The sequence below is a fragment of the Hippopotamus amphibius genome, chromosome 5 (assembly GCF_030028045.1).
Source record: "Hippopotamus amphibius kiboko isolate mHipAmp2 chromosome 5, mHipAmp2.hap2, whole genome shotgun sequence".
In the NCBI taxonomy this organism is placed as follows: domain Eukaryota; kingdom Metazoa; phylum Chordata; class Mammalia; order Artiodactyla; family Hippopotamidae; genus Hippopotamus; species Hippopotamus amphibius.
This window is the reverse complement of record NC_080190.1, coordinates 135,222,919-135,239,805: the sequence shown is the minus strand read 5'-3', so window position 1 is coordinate 135,239,805 and position 16,887 is coordinate 135,222,919. Positions and strand designations below refer to the sequence as shown.

Below are 16,887 nucleotides of genomic sequence, written 5' to 3'. Positions count from 1 at the left end.
AGATAACACGACAAAAGCCTATGTGAGGTTCCACCACCTCTCTCTCTCTCCTCTCTTCTAACCAAGCGCAATATCCGAGAAGGGCAACATCCCAGACTGGGCTGCTTCTCCATCCCGGGTCTCAGAACGATGAGGATGGGAAGATGCGGCAGAGCCCAGACACACATGTGATGGGTATGGAGCATGAGCAAGAAGTACAGTGTTGCTGTCATGAGCCTCAGTCTAGCTGACTGGTTACTTATGGGTTAGGAGCCAGACAGACCTCGCCTGGAATTTCAGCTATTTAATCTTAGACAAAAGCTGTTTAATCTTAGACAAATTACTTAAACTCTCTAAGCCTCAGTTTTCTCATCCATGAAATGCGGATGATAATGGCACTTATCTCACTGGGTTGTTGTGAGGAGTAAATATGAAAATGAAAGTTCCTCAGCATAGTACCTGGTACTTAGAAAACAATGAATGTTACCTATTATAATAATAAAATAGATTTAGGGCACCGAAATAAAATGATGGGTGAATATGAAAGAGGTGAACAATTATAAAGCAGGACAACCGATTGTAAATCTTCTAAAACTTAACTTTTAAAAACAATACTCAATGCTTATGGCCCTATGTTAGGAAGGATAATGGCCCCCAAATATGTCCAAATCCTAACCCTCAGAACCTGTCCATATGTTAGCTAACACGGCAAAAGGGACTTTGCGAATACGAGTAAGTTAAGGATTTTGAGATGGGAATTTATCCCGGGTAAGTTGGGTAGTGCTATTGTAATCAGGAGAGGCCTTATAAGTGAAAGAGGGAGGCTGGCGGGATGGAGAAGCGAGGACAGAGGCAGAGGCAGAAGCGAAACAGGTGTTGTTTGGAAGAGCCAAGGAACATGGACAGCCTCTAGAAGACGGAGAAACACTGGAATGGATTGTCCTCTAGAACCTCTTGTCAGGAACGCAATCCTGCCAACACCTGGATTTCAGTCCAGTGTGGCCATTTTGAATTTTTGATTCAAATTGTAAAATAATTTATGTTGTGTTAAGCCACTAAATTTGTGGTCATTTGTTATAGAACCAATAGGAAATGAATTCAGGCCTTTTTCTCTTATTTCAGCAATGCTGTTTCTTGCCAACAGGTAGCCCCGTTTATCTGAGTTCAAAATCATAAAGATCTGGGTAGGATTTCTTTAGACCCCAACACATGCTGAGTCATAAGTGAGCTGCTGCCTGTGGCCGCCCTTTCCTGCCAACTCCCTCCCCAATCCCACGTGATCCCATCCTATCCCATCCCACATACACAATCTCAAACTCATAAAAGGAATTTTCTATTTTAATTTTTAAATGACATGTTACTTTGTTAACTGTGTGTAGTTTTAGGGGGTGTGTAGTTTTGGAATATTTTTCAGTCATGCCTGAATGATAAAATTAAGGCCAGAAGGCCAGGCCCTTAGATACACCTGAGTTATATCAGCATGATTCTTTTTTTCTTTTTTAAATTTATTTATTTATTGGCTGCGTTGGGTCTTCATTGCTGTGCCCAGGCTTTCTCTAGTTGCAGAGAGCAGTGGCTACCCTTTGTTGTGGTGCACGGGCTTCTCACTGCAACGGCTTCTCTTGCTGCAGAGCATGTGCTCTAGGTGCCTGGGCTTCCGTAGTTGTGGCATGTGGGCTCAATAGTTGTGGCGCACAGGCTTCGTTGCTCTGAGGCATGTGGGATCTTCCCAGCCCAGGGATCAAACCCGTGTCCCCTGCATTGCCAGGCAGATTCTTAACCACTGCGCCACCAGGGAAGCCCCAGCATGATTCTTAACACGACTTTTTCCAGAGTTTTCTTCTAGGACATAAAGATTTCATCATCAAGAGAATGTCATATAAACGGTCTTGATGGTGAAGGAATTCCTCTGCTAGAGTAACACATGAGGCATCTGGCAGTGAACTTTAACATCACTGGTTGTTGAAATCCTGCTTGATTATAAACTGGGAGAATTGATTGTTGGGGTTTGCATCTTTTTAGGTACTGTTGTTTTACTCGTTAATGGGGTTGAGTGATGGAAGACAGGAGACAAGAGGAATATCTGTCATCTCCTTCCCAGAGGGCACTTTCGTATTGTTCAGCAGTGGGTGGGCTGCGCAGTTGCTTCAGGGGTCTCTCTCATGCTTGGAAACCTTCTGCAAGAGGCCTCCTGGGGCGCAATGTCATTTCCAGGACTAACCCTGCTGCGGTAGTTCTTGCTTCTTCCACTGCTCCTGCTTGGGGGTGGGAGGTGGGGTTCAAGTTAAGAGAACATATCACGTAGGGAAGCATAAATCGCCGGGCCAATAGCTCAGAGGTTTAGCCACAGAATGGTTAAATTTTCTCTTTCTGTTCTAAATAAAATAATAATTCTGTGCTCAAACTGCTACTTGTTTTGCTTCCCACTGGCTCCCGACTCACAGATCCCACAATGCTGGGAATGGCTGACTTTCCAGGAATCTCAGCTATGACATGCTATTGAGCTTTAGTTATTTTCTCTTATTAAAAGAGGGTTGCAGTGGGGGAGCGGTTCCCTCTATAATCCCGATGCCAGAAAATAGATCTTTTATCTTTCCTTATACTTGGCCTTGTATTTCTATGTCTTCCCGCAGCCCCCATCATTTTAGAGCTCTTGGCTGTGAGAATCCCCCCGTCTCCAACCTCTTCCTCTCTCTATGGTCAGTTCAGTCCTTGAGTAGGAGAGTCCACTGACTCTCCAGTGACCGGCATCTCTCTCTGAGTGTGTGTAAAATCTTAGTCTACACTGTATACTCACACTTCTCAAGTTAGATGTTTACTATCAGATTAGATTTTTACCATCACATTTCAGTCTGGATTCTGCAATGGGAAACTTAACTGTCACACAATTCACTTTTATGCAATATTTTTTCTATATGTGGCTATGCTCCTTTCAGCTAGATATTATATGAATTAGTACTGAATCATACCCAAGACCAGATGGAGTTGGTTTTTTCTGAGGAAGACAAAGCGTTAGCTTTTCTTGTCTTAGTTATGAAAAATGCTAGCTTGAGCGATGACCTGGCTGGTGTCCCAATTGTCTTAATGAGGAAATCAGAGGGGCCATATGGCCTACCTGATCAATTATATGCTTATTGATTAAGAAGGGGAGGAAAAAATAACCCAGAGAAACAATGTTAGTCTCTCCAATCTACCCTTTGTGTCAGAATGCTGTTACTGTCTCAGTAGAGACTTGCAGGTGTGGCTGCTGGGTGCAGAGAGCTGTAGGGATGTGTCTCTGAGCTGTTCTTGCAAAACCTTTGTATCACAGGGAGATGAAAATGGTTCTGGAACCTAAGTTACACATGGTAAGAAATCAGAGGTAGCACAGAGTCTTATGTATGAAAAAATAAAACCAATTAAAAACAACGATCGTCATCTTTGAAGTGTAAAATGAAAAAAGGATAAAAACCTTGATAAAAATATAATCCCTTACTTGTGCTCACCTTGGGTAAAGCTGTCTCTCAGTTGCCATCAACTCCTCACTTACCTTAAGAATACAAGGTAGAGTCTAGCTTGAGTCATATTACCATTCTTTATGTTCACAGGCTTTTCTTTATGCTCATAGAGCCACAAAAATTGCTCTTCTTTGGAGGAATTCAAGTCATTTCTAGATGTTCTTTCATGATTTCACTGAAAAACTGAGCTAAAAAAAAAAAACACAAAAAACTAAAGGTGTAGAACAGGTGTGACAAAGTAGAGCCTACAAGCAGAACTGTCTTGTTTGGCTGTCACAGGATTTTTAAAGTGAGAAATTTCACACAAAAATACAGATTTCTTCATGGCTACAGTCCACTGGAGTGGAGTGGCAACTACCAGCCTGAGAAGGGGCATAACTCCCTCTTCAATTCCCTAAAGGCTTGCACTGGGCCTGCTTCACTCACCTGCACCACCTGCCTGGTCCTGTACCTGAACCCTGACTCCAGCTGCCACCTCTGACCCTGTGGAGACACTGAGGTCCAAGGTCACTCTGAGGGAAACACAGCTCAACTCCACGGGGACTCGGTTTAGTCTGTGTGTGTATGGGGGAGGACCTGGAGCGGGAAAAAAACTTTTTGAAGCAAGGGGAATTGTTTTTCCAAACACATCAACGTACGGGAGAAGCAAAGAAAGGGAAGTGAGGGGAGAAAGAAAAAAAGATGAGGGAGAGGAGGGCATGGCTTTCAGGAAAGGTCTGGATGCATTTGGTAGCAGGGAGCAGAATGAAACTCACCAGCTGTACCTCATGTGAGGCCTGCCAGGCAGCACCAGGCTCCGGGCACACTGTCAGCTGAGGAGGCCGTGCTGCAGAGGCTGACTTCAAGACACACATCCACCTTCTCCTCTAAATTCTACAAACTGCTTTCTTGGATTAAGCCATTCTAGCCCTGAACCACCACGGAGCTGTGTTTACAATATGGCCCTCCGCCCAGCCTATAAGGCGGTGCTCTAGCCACCATGGTGCTGGACTCAGCGTCAGGATACTAGTGGGACTTCCAATCCGGACATTCCCCTCTGGATTCAGCACTGTGAATCCATGTGCTTTCTCTGAGAACCTGTTTTCTTGTTATTTGTTTTTTAATATTACAAACATTATGAACATTACACCACATATGATTTCTCTTCGCCCTGGTGGACAAACGTCAGAATTAAATCTGTGGCCAGCTTCTAGCAAGCGTAGGAGACACAGAGGACTGGGATGAATCTGGGGACAGTCGACCCTCCATTATCTGCAGGTTCTGCAGCTGTGGGTTCAACCAACCTTGGATGGAAACTATGAAAACAATTCCAGAAAGCATCAGAAGCAGAACTTGAATTTGTTGCACACCAGCAACTACTTACATAGCATTTACCCTGTATTAGATATTAAACGTAACTGGATGATTTAAAGTACACGGGAGGATGTGCGTAGGTTATATGCAAAGACTACACCATTTTATATGAGGGACTTAAGTATCTTTGGATTTTCTCATCCAAGATGGGGTCCTGAAATCAATCCCCCGCAGATACCAAGGGATGACTGTACTTCACTCTGTTTTGTTTTTTCTTAATTTTCAAGCTCTTTATTTTCCTTTGTTCTTTTTCTTGACTATTAATTTTAAAGTGCTTTTAAAAATATCTTATTGCTGTCAGGTATTACACAAATACAGAATGAATAAACAAAGCAGGCATTCCAGAAGGCAAGGAGCATCTTTCCTTTTCCAGGTAAAAGGAAATGGAACAATGAAACCTCATGCTTATGGGTGCTACCTGACTGCAACATATAATTGAACATTTTAACTGCACAATGCTTGCCCATTAATTAAAAATTTAATTTATTCAATTTATATTTGTTAGTTTTCCCCATGTATTCAATGCAAATTCCCAGCTTCATTAAAACTGATGGCTTATCATGGAGGGGCGGTGTCTTCTCACACCCATAGCTACCTGGCTGTGTGTGAGATGTACTGGGTGATATAAGAGGATTCACTGCCCCACCCCCATCCCAGAATCCCAACTCCCTGCAGGTACTGGTCATCCCCCATGAAGACCCTGGCTTTCCTCAATCTCAGAACCCTATGTAAACCATGCAGGATCTCAGATTATATATGAAGTGAGGGTGATTCCAGTTTCTGTTTTCCATGTTGTCCTTTCTCAAGGACTTTTTTTTCTGGGCTATTCCAAGATTTATATCCAAGTCCTGTTGGGATCTTTTCTTCCCAATTAATCCTCCAAGTGAAAATCTACCAACTCCACTTTTTTCTCTAGAATATGTCTGTACTATTAATGTGTTGTTGGGAAAAAAGAGAAGGTGTAAGTATGTTAAGATTGTGTATATATATGTTGGTGGGAATGTAAATTGGTTTCAGCCACTATGGAGAACAGTATGGAGGTTTCTTAAAAAACTAAAAATAGAGCTACCATGTGATCCAGGAATCCTATTCCTGGGCATATATCCAAAAAAGTTGAACACCCTAATTTGAAAAGATACATGCACCCCAATGTTCATAGCAGCACTATTTACAATAACCAAGGTATGCAAGCAACCTGACAGATGAATGGATAAAGAAGTGGTATATATATACAATGAAATATTACTCAGCCATAAAAAAGAATGAAACAATGCCATTTGCAGCAACATGGATAGATCTAGAGATGATCATACTAAGTGAAGTAAGTCAGACAGAAAAAGACAAATATCATATGATATCACTCATATGTGGAACCTAAAAAAAATGATACAAATGAGCTTATTTACAAAACAGAAACAGACAGACAGACATAGAAAACAAACTTATGGTTACCAAAAGTGAAGGCAGGGAGGGATAAATTAGGAGTTTGGGACTTACATATACACACCACTATGTATAAAATAGATAACGAGGACCTACTGTATAGCACAGGGAGCTATATTCAATATCTTGTAATAATCTATAATGGAAAATAATCTGAAAAAGAACATATACACACACACACATATATATATAAAACTAAATCACTTTGCTGTACACCTGAAACAATCACATTGTCAATCAACTATACTTCAATTAAAAAAAAAGAGGGTGTGTGTACATAGAGGAAAGAAAATAATAAAGATGATAAAATTATGTGTCTAACGAGCAAAAAATTGAGTGGCATGAAAGAGATGGTAGGGAAGAGAGAGATCTTGCATCTACTGTTTTCTGCACTAGACAACGTGCGGAGGTGTTGACTGAGGACAGCTTGCTTTTGTTTTGGAAATTGATGAGGGCTGTGTGGAAACTGGGGAATGGCTGGGGGGTAATTCAGAGAAGGCACGGTGCAGCTTACGTAGAAGGCAAGATAGGCCTTTGTAAATAACGAAGCTTCTGATCTGGTTGGAGACAAAGGCTTGCATACATAACCCAACTAGAGAGGAATTCAATTACTAAATTACATATTAAGAGTAATAACTGCAATAAATAGGTTGCACCTATGCTTGTAAGTTCAACATACAACCAATTAATGGCAGACTTTCTTGGAAAGCACTTAGTTTTGCCTTAGGGTCCCTCTCTAAATTGTAGTGAAAATGTTCATATTTAGTGATCGGAGTTTCAAAAATTTTTTGATTTTTGAAGTCATAACCATCTTCTATGAGTCCTTCTCATACTCTCTGTTATTTTCTAAAATTATCAATGTCATTTACCTTCTAAGGAATTCTGAAGTCACCTGTCCCTTAAGTTTCTTTGGCATTGGTAATGCATGGCTTAAACCCATTAGATACTGGGTCTGGTCTAGGTAATATTATTGTAGTGAGTATCAATTTTCATAGTTGCAGCAATTTATAAAATTCAGATAAACTTAAACATGGCAATTCAAGTAACTAGGTAACTTAACACTTAAAACACAAAATTTAAAGAACTTCCTCTGGCAACACTTACCCTGTACAGACTCTCCTGGCTGCCCTATGATGGAATGGGAAGCCTGCTAAGAGAATTTCTTGTCCAAGTTCCCGTTTTCAAGTTGGAACAAGTCCTTCCTACTCTCAGATCTCTATCTTTTCCAGGGAGGATGGTCTCTACTAGCTCCCTAGGAGTCTGACCCCTGGAGGGGTAACTGTGAGAATTCTTTTCTCAAGATCCTGTACCAACGATGCACTCTCTAAATGTTCCCCAAGCTCTTCAATCCCAGCTCAGGAAATGTTTGAGTTTCCTCTTTGTGTAGTGGAGAGATGGCTTGTATATCATTCCATGCTTTTCTTCCTTTATGGTTTATATGATAAACTCTATGCTCTTAATGCTCCATGGTTTGCCCTTGCACAGCTCAAAATTTTTTTTTCTCTTCCAATGCTATTGTATCTTCCCCTCTCAAGAACCCATTTTGAAATTCAAAGTGAAGAACCTGAGTTGCTAAATTCTGCTCTTGCTGTGTTCTTTGGTATTTTTCCTTCTCTATAACAAATGCCTCAGACGAAAGATCTAATTTTTACTGTGAAAATGTTGTAGGGTGAAAAGAAAATGCCAGGAAAGAAGAATATACCTGTCAATATTTAAAAATATTTTACAGCTACTTACATGACATGAACTGAAGGACTTAGGTGGTCTCCTACAAAATTTTGCTCTTTGGGCTGAAGGGTGGGGACGGGGAGAAAGCTAGGCACATTTTTCAAGATGTTAAGTTCAAATCGTTTTTGAAATTAACCATTAAGAGACAGATTTTTCTCTCCCCCTTTTTGTCTTTGAAAATATTCCCTATGTCACTCCTTTTCTATGATCCTCCATAATCTGAGAGGGTTAGTTGGCAAAATTTCATACAGTAAGCAAGACTCACTGTTTGATCTAAGACTCAAACTATCTCATTGGGGGAAGAGAAAATCTTTCTGGCTAAAAAGAAATATCATCTGGGATCTTAAAGCCCTTCAGCAGGGAGATGGTGGGGAATGTTGTTCTCTTGGCTGGGGAATAGGTTGGATGACTGGAATGTCTTTTTTCCAGACTGTTAATTTCTGAGATTGGAGGAAATCAGACCTCAAAAGGAATGGAGGAAGTACAATTTTCAGAGAACAAAAGTGAAGACTAGTTACTCTAATATTTTGAAAAGTGTTTTCATGAGTTTTCAATAAATATTTGCTAACGATCAACTATTTAAAAGAATCAATTAAATGCTTATATTACCGTGGACTTAAGCCCCTAATTATTGGGAAAAGGTCAAAATACTTCCAGATTTCTGAGTTCATGTGAGTAAATTTGTATTTCTTTCATAATATTCACAGAATGCTTATGACAAGTGCAGTGCAAATGAAGATGCTTTATTCCCAACCTGGACTGTTGAAGTGAAACTCCCTTCTGTTGAGTATCATCACACCACACAGAAAATGATTCATGACTAATCAGTTTATGTATTAGTTTATCTGTATATGAATGTGTATGTGCATGGATGTGTATGTAAATTATATTAAATACATATATATAATTTTTGAAAATTGAAAGGTATTTTTACCCACCAGAGTTTGTTATTTCAATCTATCAAACCATAATTTTACATCATGGAGTAGTGGTTCAGAGCATGGGTGCAGGAGCTGGATTGCCTGGCTAAAACCATTTATTAGCTGTGTGACCTTGGGCACCATACAGAACCTTTTTGTACAGCAGTAACCTCATCTCTAAGATGGGAGGAATAACCTGCTCCATGGAGTGGTTGTAGGGATTCAGTGAATTAGAACATGGTATCATATAAAGTACAAAATAAACGTGAACTTTGGTTACAATTACTAGCACGTGCAAGGGCCATGCTAGGTGCTGTGAGGGATAAAAGAGAGACACAGTCTCTACGCTTACACAGTTTACTATTTAACCGGAACCCAAGACATAGCCTCATATAAATATTAATACCTGAGGAGAAAAACCAACAGTTCAGTTCAGTAGCACAGGCCAACCTCTTAAGGAGCAGAGGAGCATCTTTATATAAGGTGCTAGTCTCACATTTGTTTCCCTTTACCCGATGCGTATCTCTTTGACATGATGAAAGCAGGCTCAAGCAGATTGTAGAATAAACACTGTCTGCAGCAGCCAGCTTACGTTAATCCTGCAGCAGTTTAGTCACGGGTGAGCCTTACATGACGCAGATGCTGATGCTGGATTAAGGCTCTTGACAACAGAGGTTGGTCCAACTGTTAGTGTTCTGAGAAGTGCGCCCATCCATCAAGTTCTGCAGTTTATAGAGGGACAGTGACTGCTTCAGCTGATTTTATTTTCCCTGAGATTTACAGAGAATTTCAGACTCTGGTTGTCTGGTTTAAGAGGTAATTCTGTACAAGAACTGGCACAAAAATGCATGTCTAATTGCCCAATGAATATATTACAGTTAACAACTTCTCTGTGAGATTAAGGACAGGGCTGCTTATTGTGGCCTGGAATGATCATAGAAGGCCTTGGGAAGAAGTGATTATGAAAGGGCCCTCGACAAGAGTTTAAGGTAGTCCTTAGCTTAATCCCTTTTAAGTTAAATATGAATTCCCCTAATTTAATTTTCAAATGCATCACTCTAGATTTTTACCTAACACTGTGCCTGAATGGTGCCCATATCAAAAGATGCTTTTTTTTTAAGCTAAATTATGAGTTTAATAGACTTTCATGTATTGATTTGGGTAAACGTCATTTATAAAATTGCTTCTGTGGGGAAAAAAGGGGTATTCTGATTTCAGACAATTTATAAACATTTTTTGAAACTCTGATTGGTTCTTTCACTCAACAATTATTTATTGAGTGCTTTTCATGTATCAGACACTGTTGTAGTCACATGTGAACAAAACAAAGATGCCTGCCCTCATGGAGAGGACATTCTAAAGAGGACAGTTAAATAATAAACACAGCAAATAATCAGTGTAGTGTGTTAGAAGGTGACGAGTGCTAAGGAATAAATTTTAAACAATGTAATGCAGAGTTAGAAGGATGCGGATGGGTGGCCATTTTAAATAGGATGGTCATTGAGAAGGTGACATTTAAGCAAAGTGTGAAGCGAGCCAGCCAAGGTGGTGAACCATACCTGGAGGAAGAGCATTTAAGGCAGAAGGAAGAGCCAGTACAAAGGCCCTGAGGCAGGAGCCTACCTAGTGAGTTTGAAGAACAGTAAGTAGGCCAGTGTAGTTGGAAGGGGGTGGGAGAGACAAGAGGATGAGGTCAGAGAGGTAAGTTGAGTAGTGGCAGGGAGGGAACTTGACAGATTACAGAGAACCTTGCAAGCTATTGTAGAGCCTTTGAGAAAGTTAGCAGTCACTTGTATGGGGCTGGTTTAATTAAGGCCCACCTGTATCAAAACAATTCCTCTTTTTCCTTGTCCTATAGTTCAATTTTAATGTGGATACAAACCAACTGAGCTCTTGTTAAAAGTCAAATTTTGATTTAGCAGGTCTGGGGTAGCACCTGAAATTCTGCATTTTTAACAAGCTTCCAGGTGATGCCAGCCTGCCAGTCCACAACCACACATGAGAGTAATGAATGTAAAAAGGTACTGAGGTATTGAGAACCCAGGGGCTGTGGGCCTTACTTCTCCATTAGCTGGCTGCAAGGGCCTTCTTGTTCCCTTTGAGCTTAAAAGGACAACCTGAAAACTCTCATACTGGTCATAACCTCATCACTGTCTTCACTATTTCACAGTCCTTTCACCTGGCTAGTAAGAGCATGGTCTAGGGCTCTCCTGGGAACACAAAATAGGTTATCTGGCTGTTTCCATAAAGGGTCTATGAAGTTTCTAAGGCCTCCCCACTGCCATTATGGAGGCTCTGCTTCTGAACCTTAACCTGGGAAGACCTGCCCCACTCCTTGAATGATAATTAAATAATTCTCTGACTGCTTTCCTGTCTTACTCCAGTTATAGTAACTCTGACTTGCATCCTTCACTCCTGGCCCTACACCTTGAGTGACAGCCCAGCTCTGTAAACAAGGCCTGATGCAGCTAGAGGACTTGGGTCATGGTCCCAGGATGAAGAGGTGCTCAGCTGATGCTGGTTTAACAGGCAAGGCTGGCCTTCTTAAGAGCTAATGCAGTAATTTACAGCTGAGCAGGTCTGGAAGGATTAGACACTTGTGAATATAAAACAAATGTTATGAGTCAGACAGGATTGGGTTAGAATTGTGCTTCCACCCCTTATTGTGTTATCTCAGAAATGCTCCTTGGCATCTCTGAGCCACAGTTTTCTCCTCTGGAAAATGACAATGATAACAGCAGCTCCTTCATATACTGAGAAAATGCATATAAAGCACATAGCAACGTGCCTGACATAATGTTACTCATAAAACACTAGTTGCTATTACCTTTTTTTATATAATTACTATTAACATCCCACCACATATCACATAGCTTTGTGGCCTGGCATTACAGTACATACCTTTAAAGTCCCTGGAGTTAAGGTACCAGGGCAAATCCCTCAGCAAAGTCTTTCAAAGATGAGACAGAGACCAGGAGCAGGTTCATGATAGACGGCACAGAAGATAACGGAAGGGACTTTAGATGTTTAGTTTAGAAAGCATATGATGGGGGAACTGACACGATGGCTGTCTCGAGGGTGTCTTGTATAAGAGGCGCCCGAGGGCACATCTGAGACCAACTGCAAGAAAATAACTGGAAGCACATCCGTCCGTAACAGTGAGCTGGGGGGAGATGCGGCTGGGGGCGTCTGTGAGGGTGGGCTGGTGCGCAGCTGCGGCGGTGGAGCCAATCACCGGGCGCAGCCCGTCCTCGCGCGACGGTACCGTCGTGCAGTCGTGACGTCGGCGGTTGCCATGGAGAGGCCCGCTCGGTGGGGACCGCGAGCTGGCGCCAGGGGCCGCAAGGTCGGAGCGTGGCTTTGAGGCCGAGTCCGTCCCACCATGAGCGGCCGAAGTAGGGGCAGAAAGTCCTCCCGCGCCAAAAGCCGAGGCAAAGGCCGCGCTAAAGGCCGAGTCCGCGCTGCTGCTGACGACGCCCCGCGCGACCCGGACCCTCCACAGTGCCAGAGGCTCGGGGAGGAGACCAAGGCGGCACAGGTGCAGGCTGGCGCGGGTTGGGGTGGCCTGGAAACCGCTGCGCCCGCGCCGCCCCGCCGGCCCGGGGAGGAGGGCGCCTGCCGGCTCCCCCTGGACTGCGGCCTCGCGCTCCGGGCGCGGGCTGCGGGGGATCGCGGGCAGGCCACAGCCAGGCCCGGCCCGGGGAAGGCCACATCCCTCTCGGAGCGCCTGGCCGCAGACACAGTCTTCGTGGGAACCGTGGGAAGCGTGGGAAGGCCGAAAAATGGCCCCCGCGTTGGAAACCGGCGCGGCCCCGCTGGGAAGAAGGCCCCAGCTACCTGTAGCGCGGTGGGGAGGGTGGCTCCGGCCGTGGCCGGTGGGAAGCCCAAGAAAGGGACCAATGGGGAGTCTGCCTCCGTTCCAGTGGTAGAGGAAAACAAGGTAGAGAAGGATGCAGGGTCAGGGCCCCCGGCGACAGATGGCAGCATGGATACACTGGAGAACGTGCAGCTGAAGCTGGAGACCATGAACGCCCAGGCGGACAGGGCCTACCTGCGGCTCTCTCGCAAGTTTGGGCAGTTGCGGCTGCACCACTTAGAGCGCAGGAACCTCCTCATCCAGAATATCCCGGGCTTTTGGGGGCAGGCTTTTCAGAACCACCCCCAGCTCTCATCCTTTCTGAACAACCAAGATAAAGAGGTACTCAGCTACTTGAACAGCTTGGAGGTGGAAGAGCTTGGCCTCGCCAGACTGGGCTACAAAATCAAGTTCTACTTTGGGCGCAACCCCTATTTCCAAAATAAGGTGCTCATCAAGGAATATGGGTGTGGTCCTTCCGGTCAGGTGGTGTCTCGGTCTACTCCAATCCAGTGGCTCCCAGGGCATGATCTCCAGTCCCTAAGCCAGGGGAACCCAGACAACAGCCGGAGCTTCTTTGGGTGGTTTTCCAACCACAGCTCCATTGAGTCTGACAAGATTGTGGAAATCATCAACGAGGAGTTGTGGCCCAATCCCCTGCAGTACTACCTTATGAGTGAAGGGGCCCGTGCAGAGAAAGGAAAGGAGGGCAGGCCAGGTCCAGCAAGGCAGCCAGTGGAGACCCCAGAGCCTGCGGTAAACAAGTCCAACTGATTCTGCACAAGTCTCCCTACTACCTACTGCGGGACCCGTGCCTGACTGACCACATGTGTTTGCCTGTCTGCCTTCTCTTCATGTTGGCCTCTGTGCACAGTATTTCCTTTGGACTTTAGTTACAAGAATATGGCATTTATGATCATGTTCTTTTGCCTCCCCATGGTGTTCTTGCTCTTTTACATTAGTGTCACATGTTACGTGATCTCACCCCTACTGTTTATATGTTAAACACTCATGACTTAAGATGTGTGCTGCCTTTATCTACGTTGCCTGGACCCTGTTCTTGGCTCTGGCCTTTCCCACCTGTCTTTAATGTGGACACTCATGAGTCATCCAACAAGAGGACCAGTGCCTCCTTAAGCTCTGCTGCTTCAGGGCTCATGACTTGCTGGGCTTCGCATTCATGCTGGCCATGCGTTCCGTCTGTGACAGGCTCTTCTCTTGCCACTGCAGAATGAAGCTAGTGCACATGGTATTGGCCCTCAGCCAAAACTGATTGTTCCATTGCTCTAGGGTCACCAGCCAAGGTGCCGCCTATAGGATCTCTGGCTTTGGCCCGGGGCCCATGCTGCCCTTCTGGACGTGGATGAGGTTAAGGGTGAGAAACAGTATGCTGCATGTTCTGTACCATCATGCATTTCTTCCTGCCTCTGGGCCTTTCTCCTGGTGAACCTTCGGCAAGGTTTGCCCCATCACTATCAGGCCATTGAGTTTTGTTTAGGTTGCTGTTGGCCCCAGTTGGCTTCCTGGTCAACAAGGACCTCAAGAACTGCCTGTGGACCCAGGCCCCCTGCCAGTGCATGAGACACATACCTATCCTCCCTAGGCTTCCAGGAACCCTACTGGCTGCCAGACTGATGGGCGGGCTGGTATGTGTGGATGTGCTCACTGTCATCAAGCTGTGACTCCAGGTGAGGGTGGGGACTGACTCATCTGTAATCTAAGTACTGTTATGAACTCCCCTCATCCCTTCCTCACACATGACCAAAGTGTTATGGTGGGGTTGCTGGGGAAGAGGTCTTGCTGATTTGTGGGCCTGTGTCTACTTCAGCTCACACCTCCATGCCTCCTTCCTCACTCTTCCTTCCCTCCCTCTCTTCCTCCTTTCCCTCTCTCCCTTCTTCCCTCGCTCCCTGTCCTGTCCCCCACCCCTCGCTCCCTTCCTTTGTTTTTTTTGTTTTAATAGTACCACAGCTCAGAAAGAGAAAACAAAACAATGATAAAACCAGGGTTTTCTACATATAGCTAGGGAAACAGCTGGGGACTTGCTACGCACATGCACACACTGGGCTGGAAGAGGGTAGAGGAAGCCAGAAGGCCAAGTGGGTCTGTGGTGAGACACTGCTCCCGACTCCTGGGTTCACACTGTAATTCTGATGTTGATAATTCTTTTCATGGCTGGCATCTGCTAGAATGATAACCCCCTAGGCAGCAGTGTTGTGAGCTAGAGTTACTCCTGTTCCGGCCTTTTCCTCTGCCGCTTAAGACCCGGTTGCCTCCTGCTGTTTCCTCCTCTGTGGTAGCCTCTGGCCCTCTGGAACCTCATTCCCCAGCTTTCCCACCCTCAGCAGTCCTTTGCTCTCTTGGCTTCTACCTTCAGATACCCGTAGGAGTAGGCCTTAGTCTCCAATATGGGGGAATCTCAAGGCTTTCTTGGGGCATGGGGGCAGAGGTGGGCAGAACTTGTTCTGAATCTCCAAGGCTCATTTCCAGTGGGTGTAAAAGCTGAGCTGGGCCCTCCCTGCCCAGGCTTAACTGTGCCTCTTTCCCCCTCATCTCAGAGGATGGGGAAGTAGGATTGTGTCTACACTTGCCCTCCACTTGCTAACTTCCCTTTCCTTATGGAAGACCTTGTTCTGAGTTCCTCAAGGGCTTGACTCAGAGCTGTCGAGAGGGTGTTTTGGGCAAAGGAGTTGGGTAAAAACTTAGAGTGGGAGTGAGTCTGGTGTAGAGTGGGCCTGGAAGAGCAGGTAGAAATAGTGTGAGGAGCCTCAGGGAGAGTACACCTGTCTCTCAGTGATGGAGGGGACAGGGAGGGACTTTCCCCAGGGTGGGGATGGGAGCATTAAAGGGCTGTGGGCAAATGCGATGCCTCGGTGAGGGTACGCCCAAAGTTTTGTCCAGTCTCTCTCATTAGTGGATTTTATAAATCATAGAAACAAAAACAGAATAATGTTACTTTGGTTGCTTTCTCTGTTCTAGGTGTGGCCTTGTGTATGTGAAAGCTTAATGCTATATGCTGCTTATTTTGTTTCTAAGTAAATCGTACCACTTTCCTCATTTTTTTGTCTGATGGGAATATAAAACTGTACAGGTCTGCTTTTTAGTTTTGTTTTGTTTTTGTTTTTTTGTCTGTTTTTTTAAGCTTTTTCCTCTTTATTATGGACATTTTCAGACATGCACATGCACAGAAGTGGAGAGGATGGTCCCTGCACCCCGTGTGCCCATCACCTAACTACATCAGTTATCAGTTATGATCAACCTGGTTTCATCTGTATCTCCCTCTCCCTGCCTGTATTGTTTATCACAAGTCCAAGACACTGTGCCAGTTCAACAAGGACTGCTTTGGGAGATGGGGACTCTGTGTGGGTGCTGATGGTGGCAGGGTGCACTATCATCATCACGTCTGGTCTGCTTTTTGCTTTTCATGTTAACTAATGAAGTTCCAGAGATGGGCCTTAGGAAGGAACGTCTTCAGAATTAACAAGAAGTCTCAAAAAGAGACGAAGGGGATGCTGTCTTTTCCCTGCAACCACAAAAGGAAAGAGACTGTTCTGTTGTAAACTCTTTCAAAGACTTATCAGTCTTTGATAAGGTGCTTACTTGAGAACTTTCACCAGAATATCAGTCTTTTTTCCCATGTAAGATGGAGACTTGTGTGACTATTAGAATTATCAGCTTGTCCTGGTCTCATAATATAATTCTAGGCTTGAAAGTATAATTTGGAAATTGTTGCTGTGTTCTGTGAAAATAACCTCCCAAAAGTAATCAGTAACTGGTTGTCTTACTTGGTAATTGACACCCTGGTAATAATGCAATTATTCGTTTGTTCCAAAACAGTATAAATAGTTGTAAGCGTGCATGCATGATGGAAAAAATAAAAGCCTGTATCTCTGTTATATTTTTTTATCTTTAAAAAAGAATTGGGAGGTTAAGCAGAGGCTGGGTAACTGAGGGGATGTATACTATGGTGTACATGAGTGATTCCTAAGCCTCGGGCCCTTGTGTGATTAGCTACATAACAATATATAAAATTCTGATCTCCAAGCCCTTACCAGAGATTGAGATTCTGTGGTTCTGGGAAGAAGCCAGGCAGTCTTGTTTTTAACAAGCT

The 16,887-nt window shown here is 44.2% G+C and overlaps 1 protein-coding gene and 1 long non-coding RNA gene across 2 annotated transcripts; one reads left to right on the top strand and one right to left on the bottom strand.

The window, feature by feature from the left end:
* Nucleotides 1-1,344: 1,344 nt before the first annotated feature.
* LOC130853712 (uncharacterized) lies at nucleotides 1,345-12,104 on the bottom strand. The gene is made up of 3 exons (XR_009053860.1): nucleotides 11,822-12,104; nucleotides 3,509-3,664; nucleotides 1,345-2,237 (listed from the first exon to the last, which is right to left on the bottom strand). It is a non-coding gene; the product is annotated as an uncharacterized LOC130853712 (long non-coding RNA).
* A 128-nt stretch (nucleotides 12,105-12,232) lies between these two features.
* On the top strand, nucleotides 12,233-16,672 carry TSPYL5 (TSPY like 5). Its single transcript, XM_057737547.1, has 2 exons — nucleotides 12,233-14,464; nucleotides 15,949-16,672. Exon 1 carries the CDS (start codon nucleotides 12,303-12,305, stop codon nucleotides 13,548-13,550), a length of 1,248 nt encoding a protein of 415 aa, XP_057593530.1. The 5' UTR covers nucleotides 12,233-12,302; the 3' UTR covers nucleotides 13,551-14,464; nucleotides 15,949-16,672.
* Nucleotides 16,673-16,887: the final 215 nt, after the last annotated feature.

Coding starts and splice junctions, on each gene's coding strand:
- TSPYL5 (XM_057737547.1), top strand. CDS start 12,303: ATGAGCGGCCGAAGTAGGGGCAGAAAGTCCTCCCGCGCCAAAAGCCGA.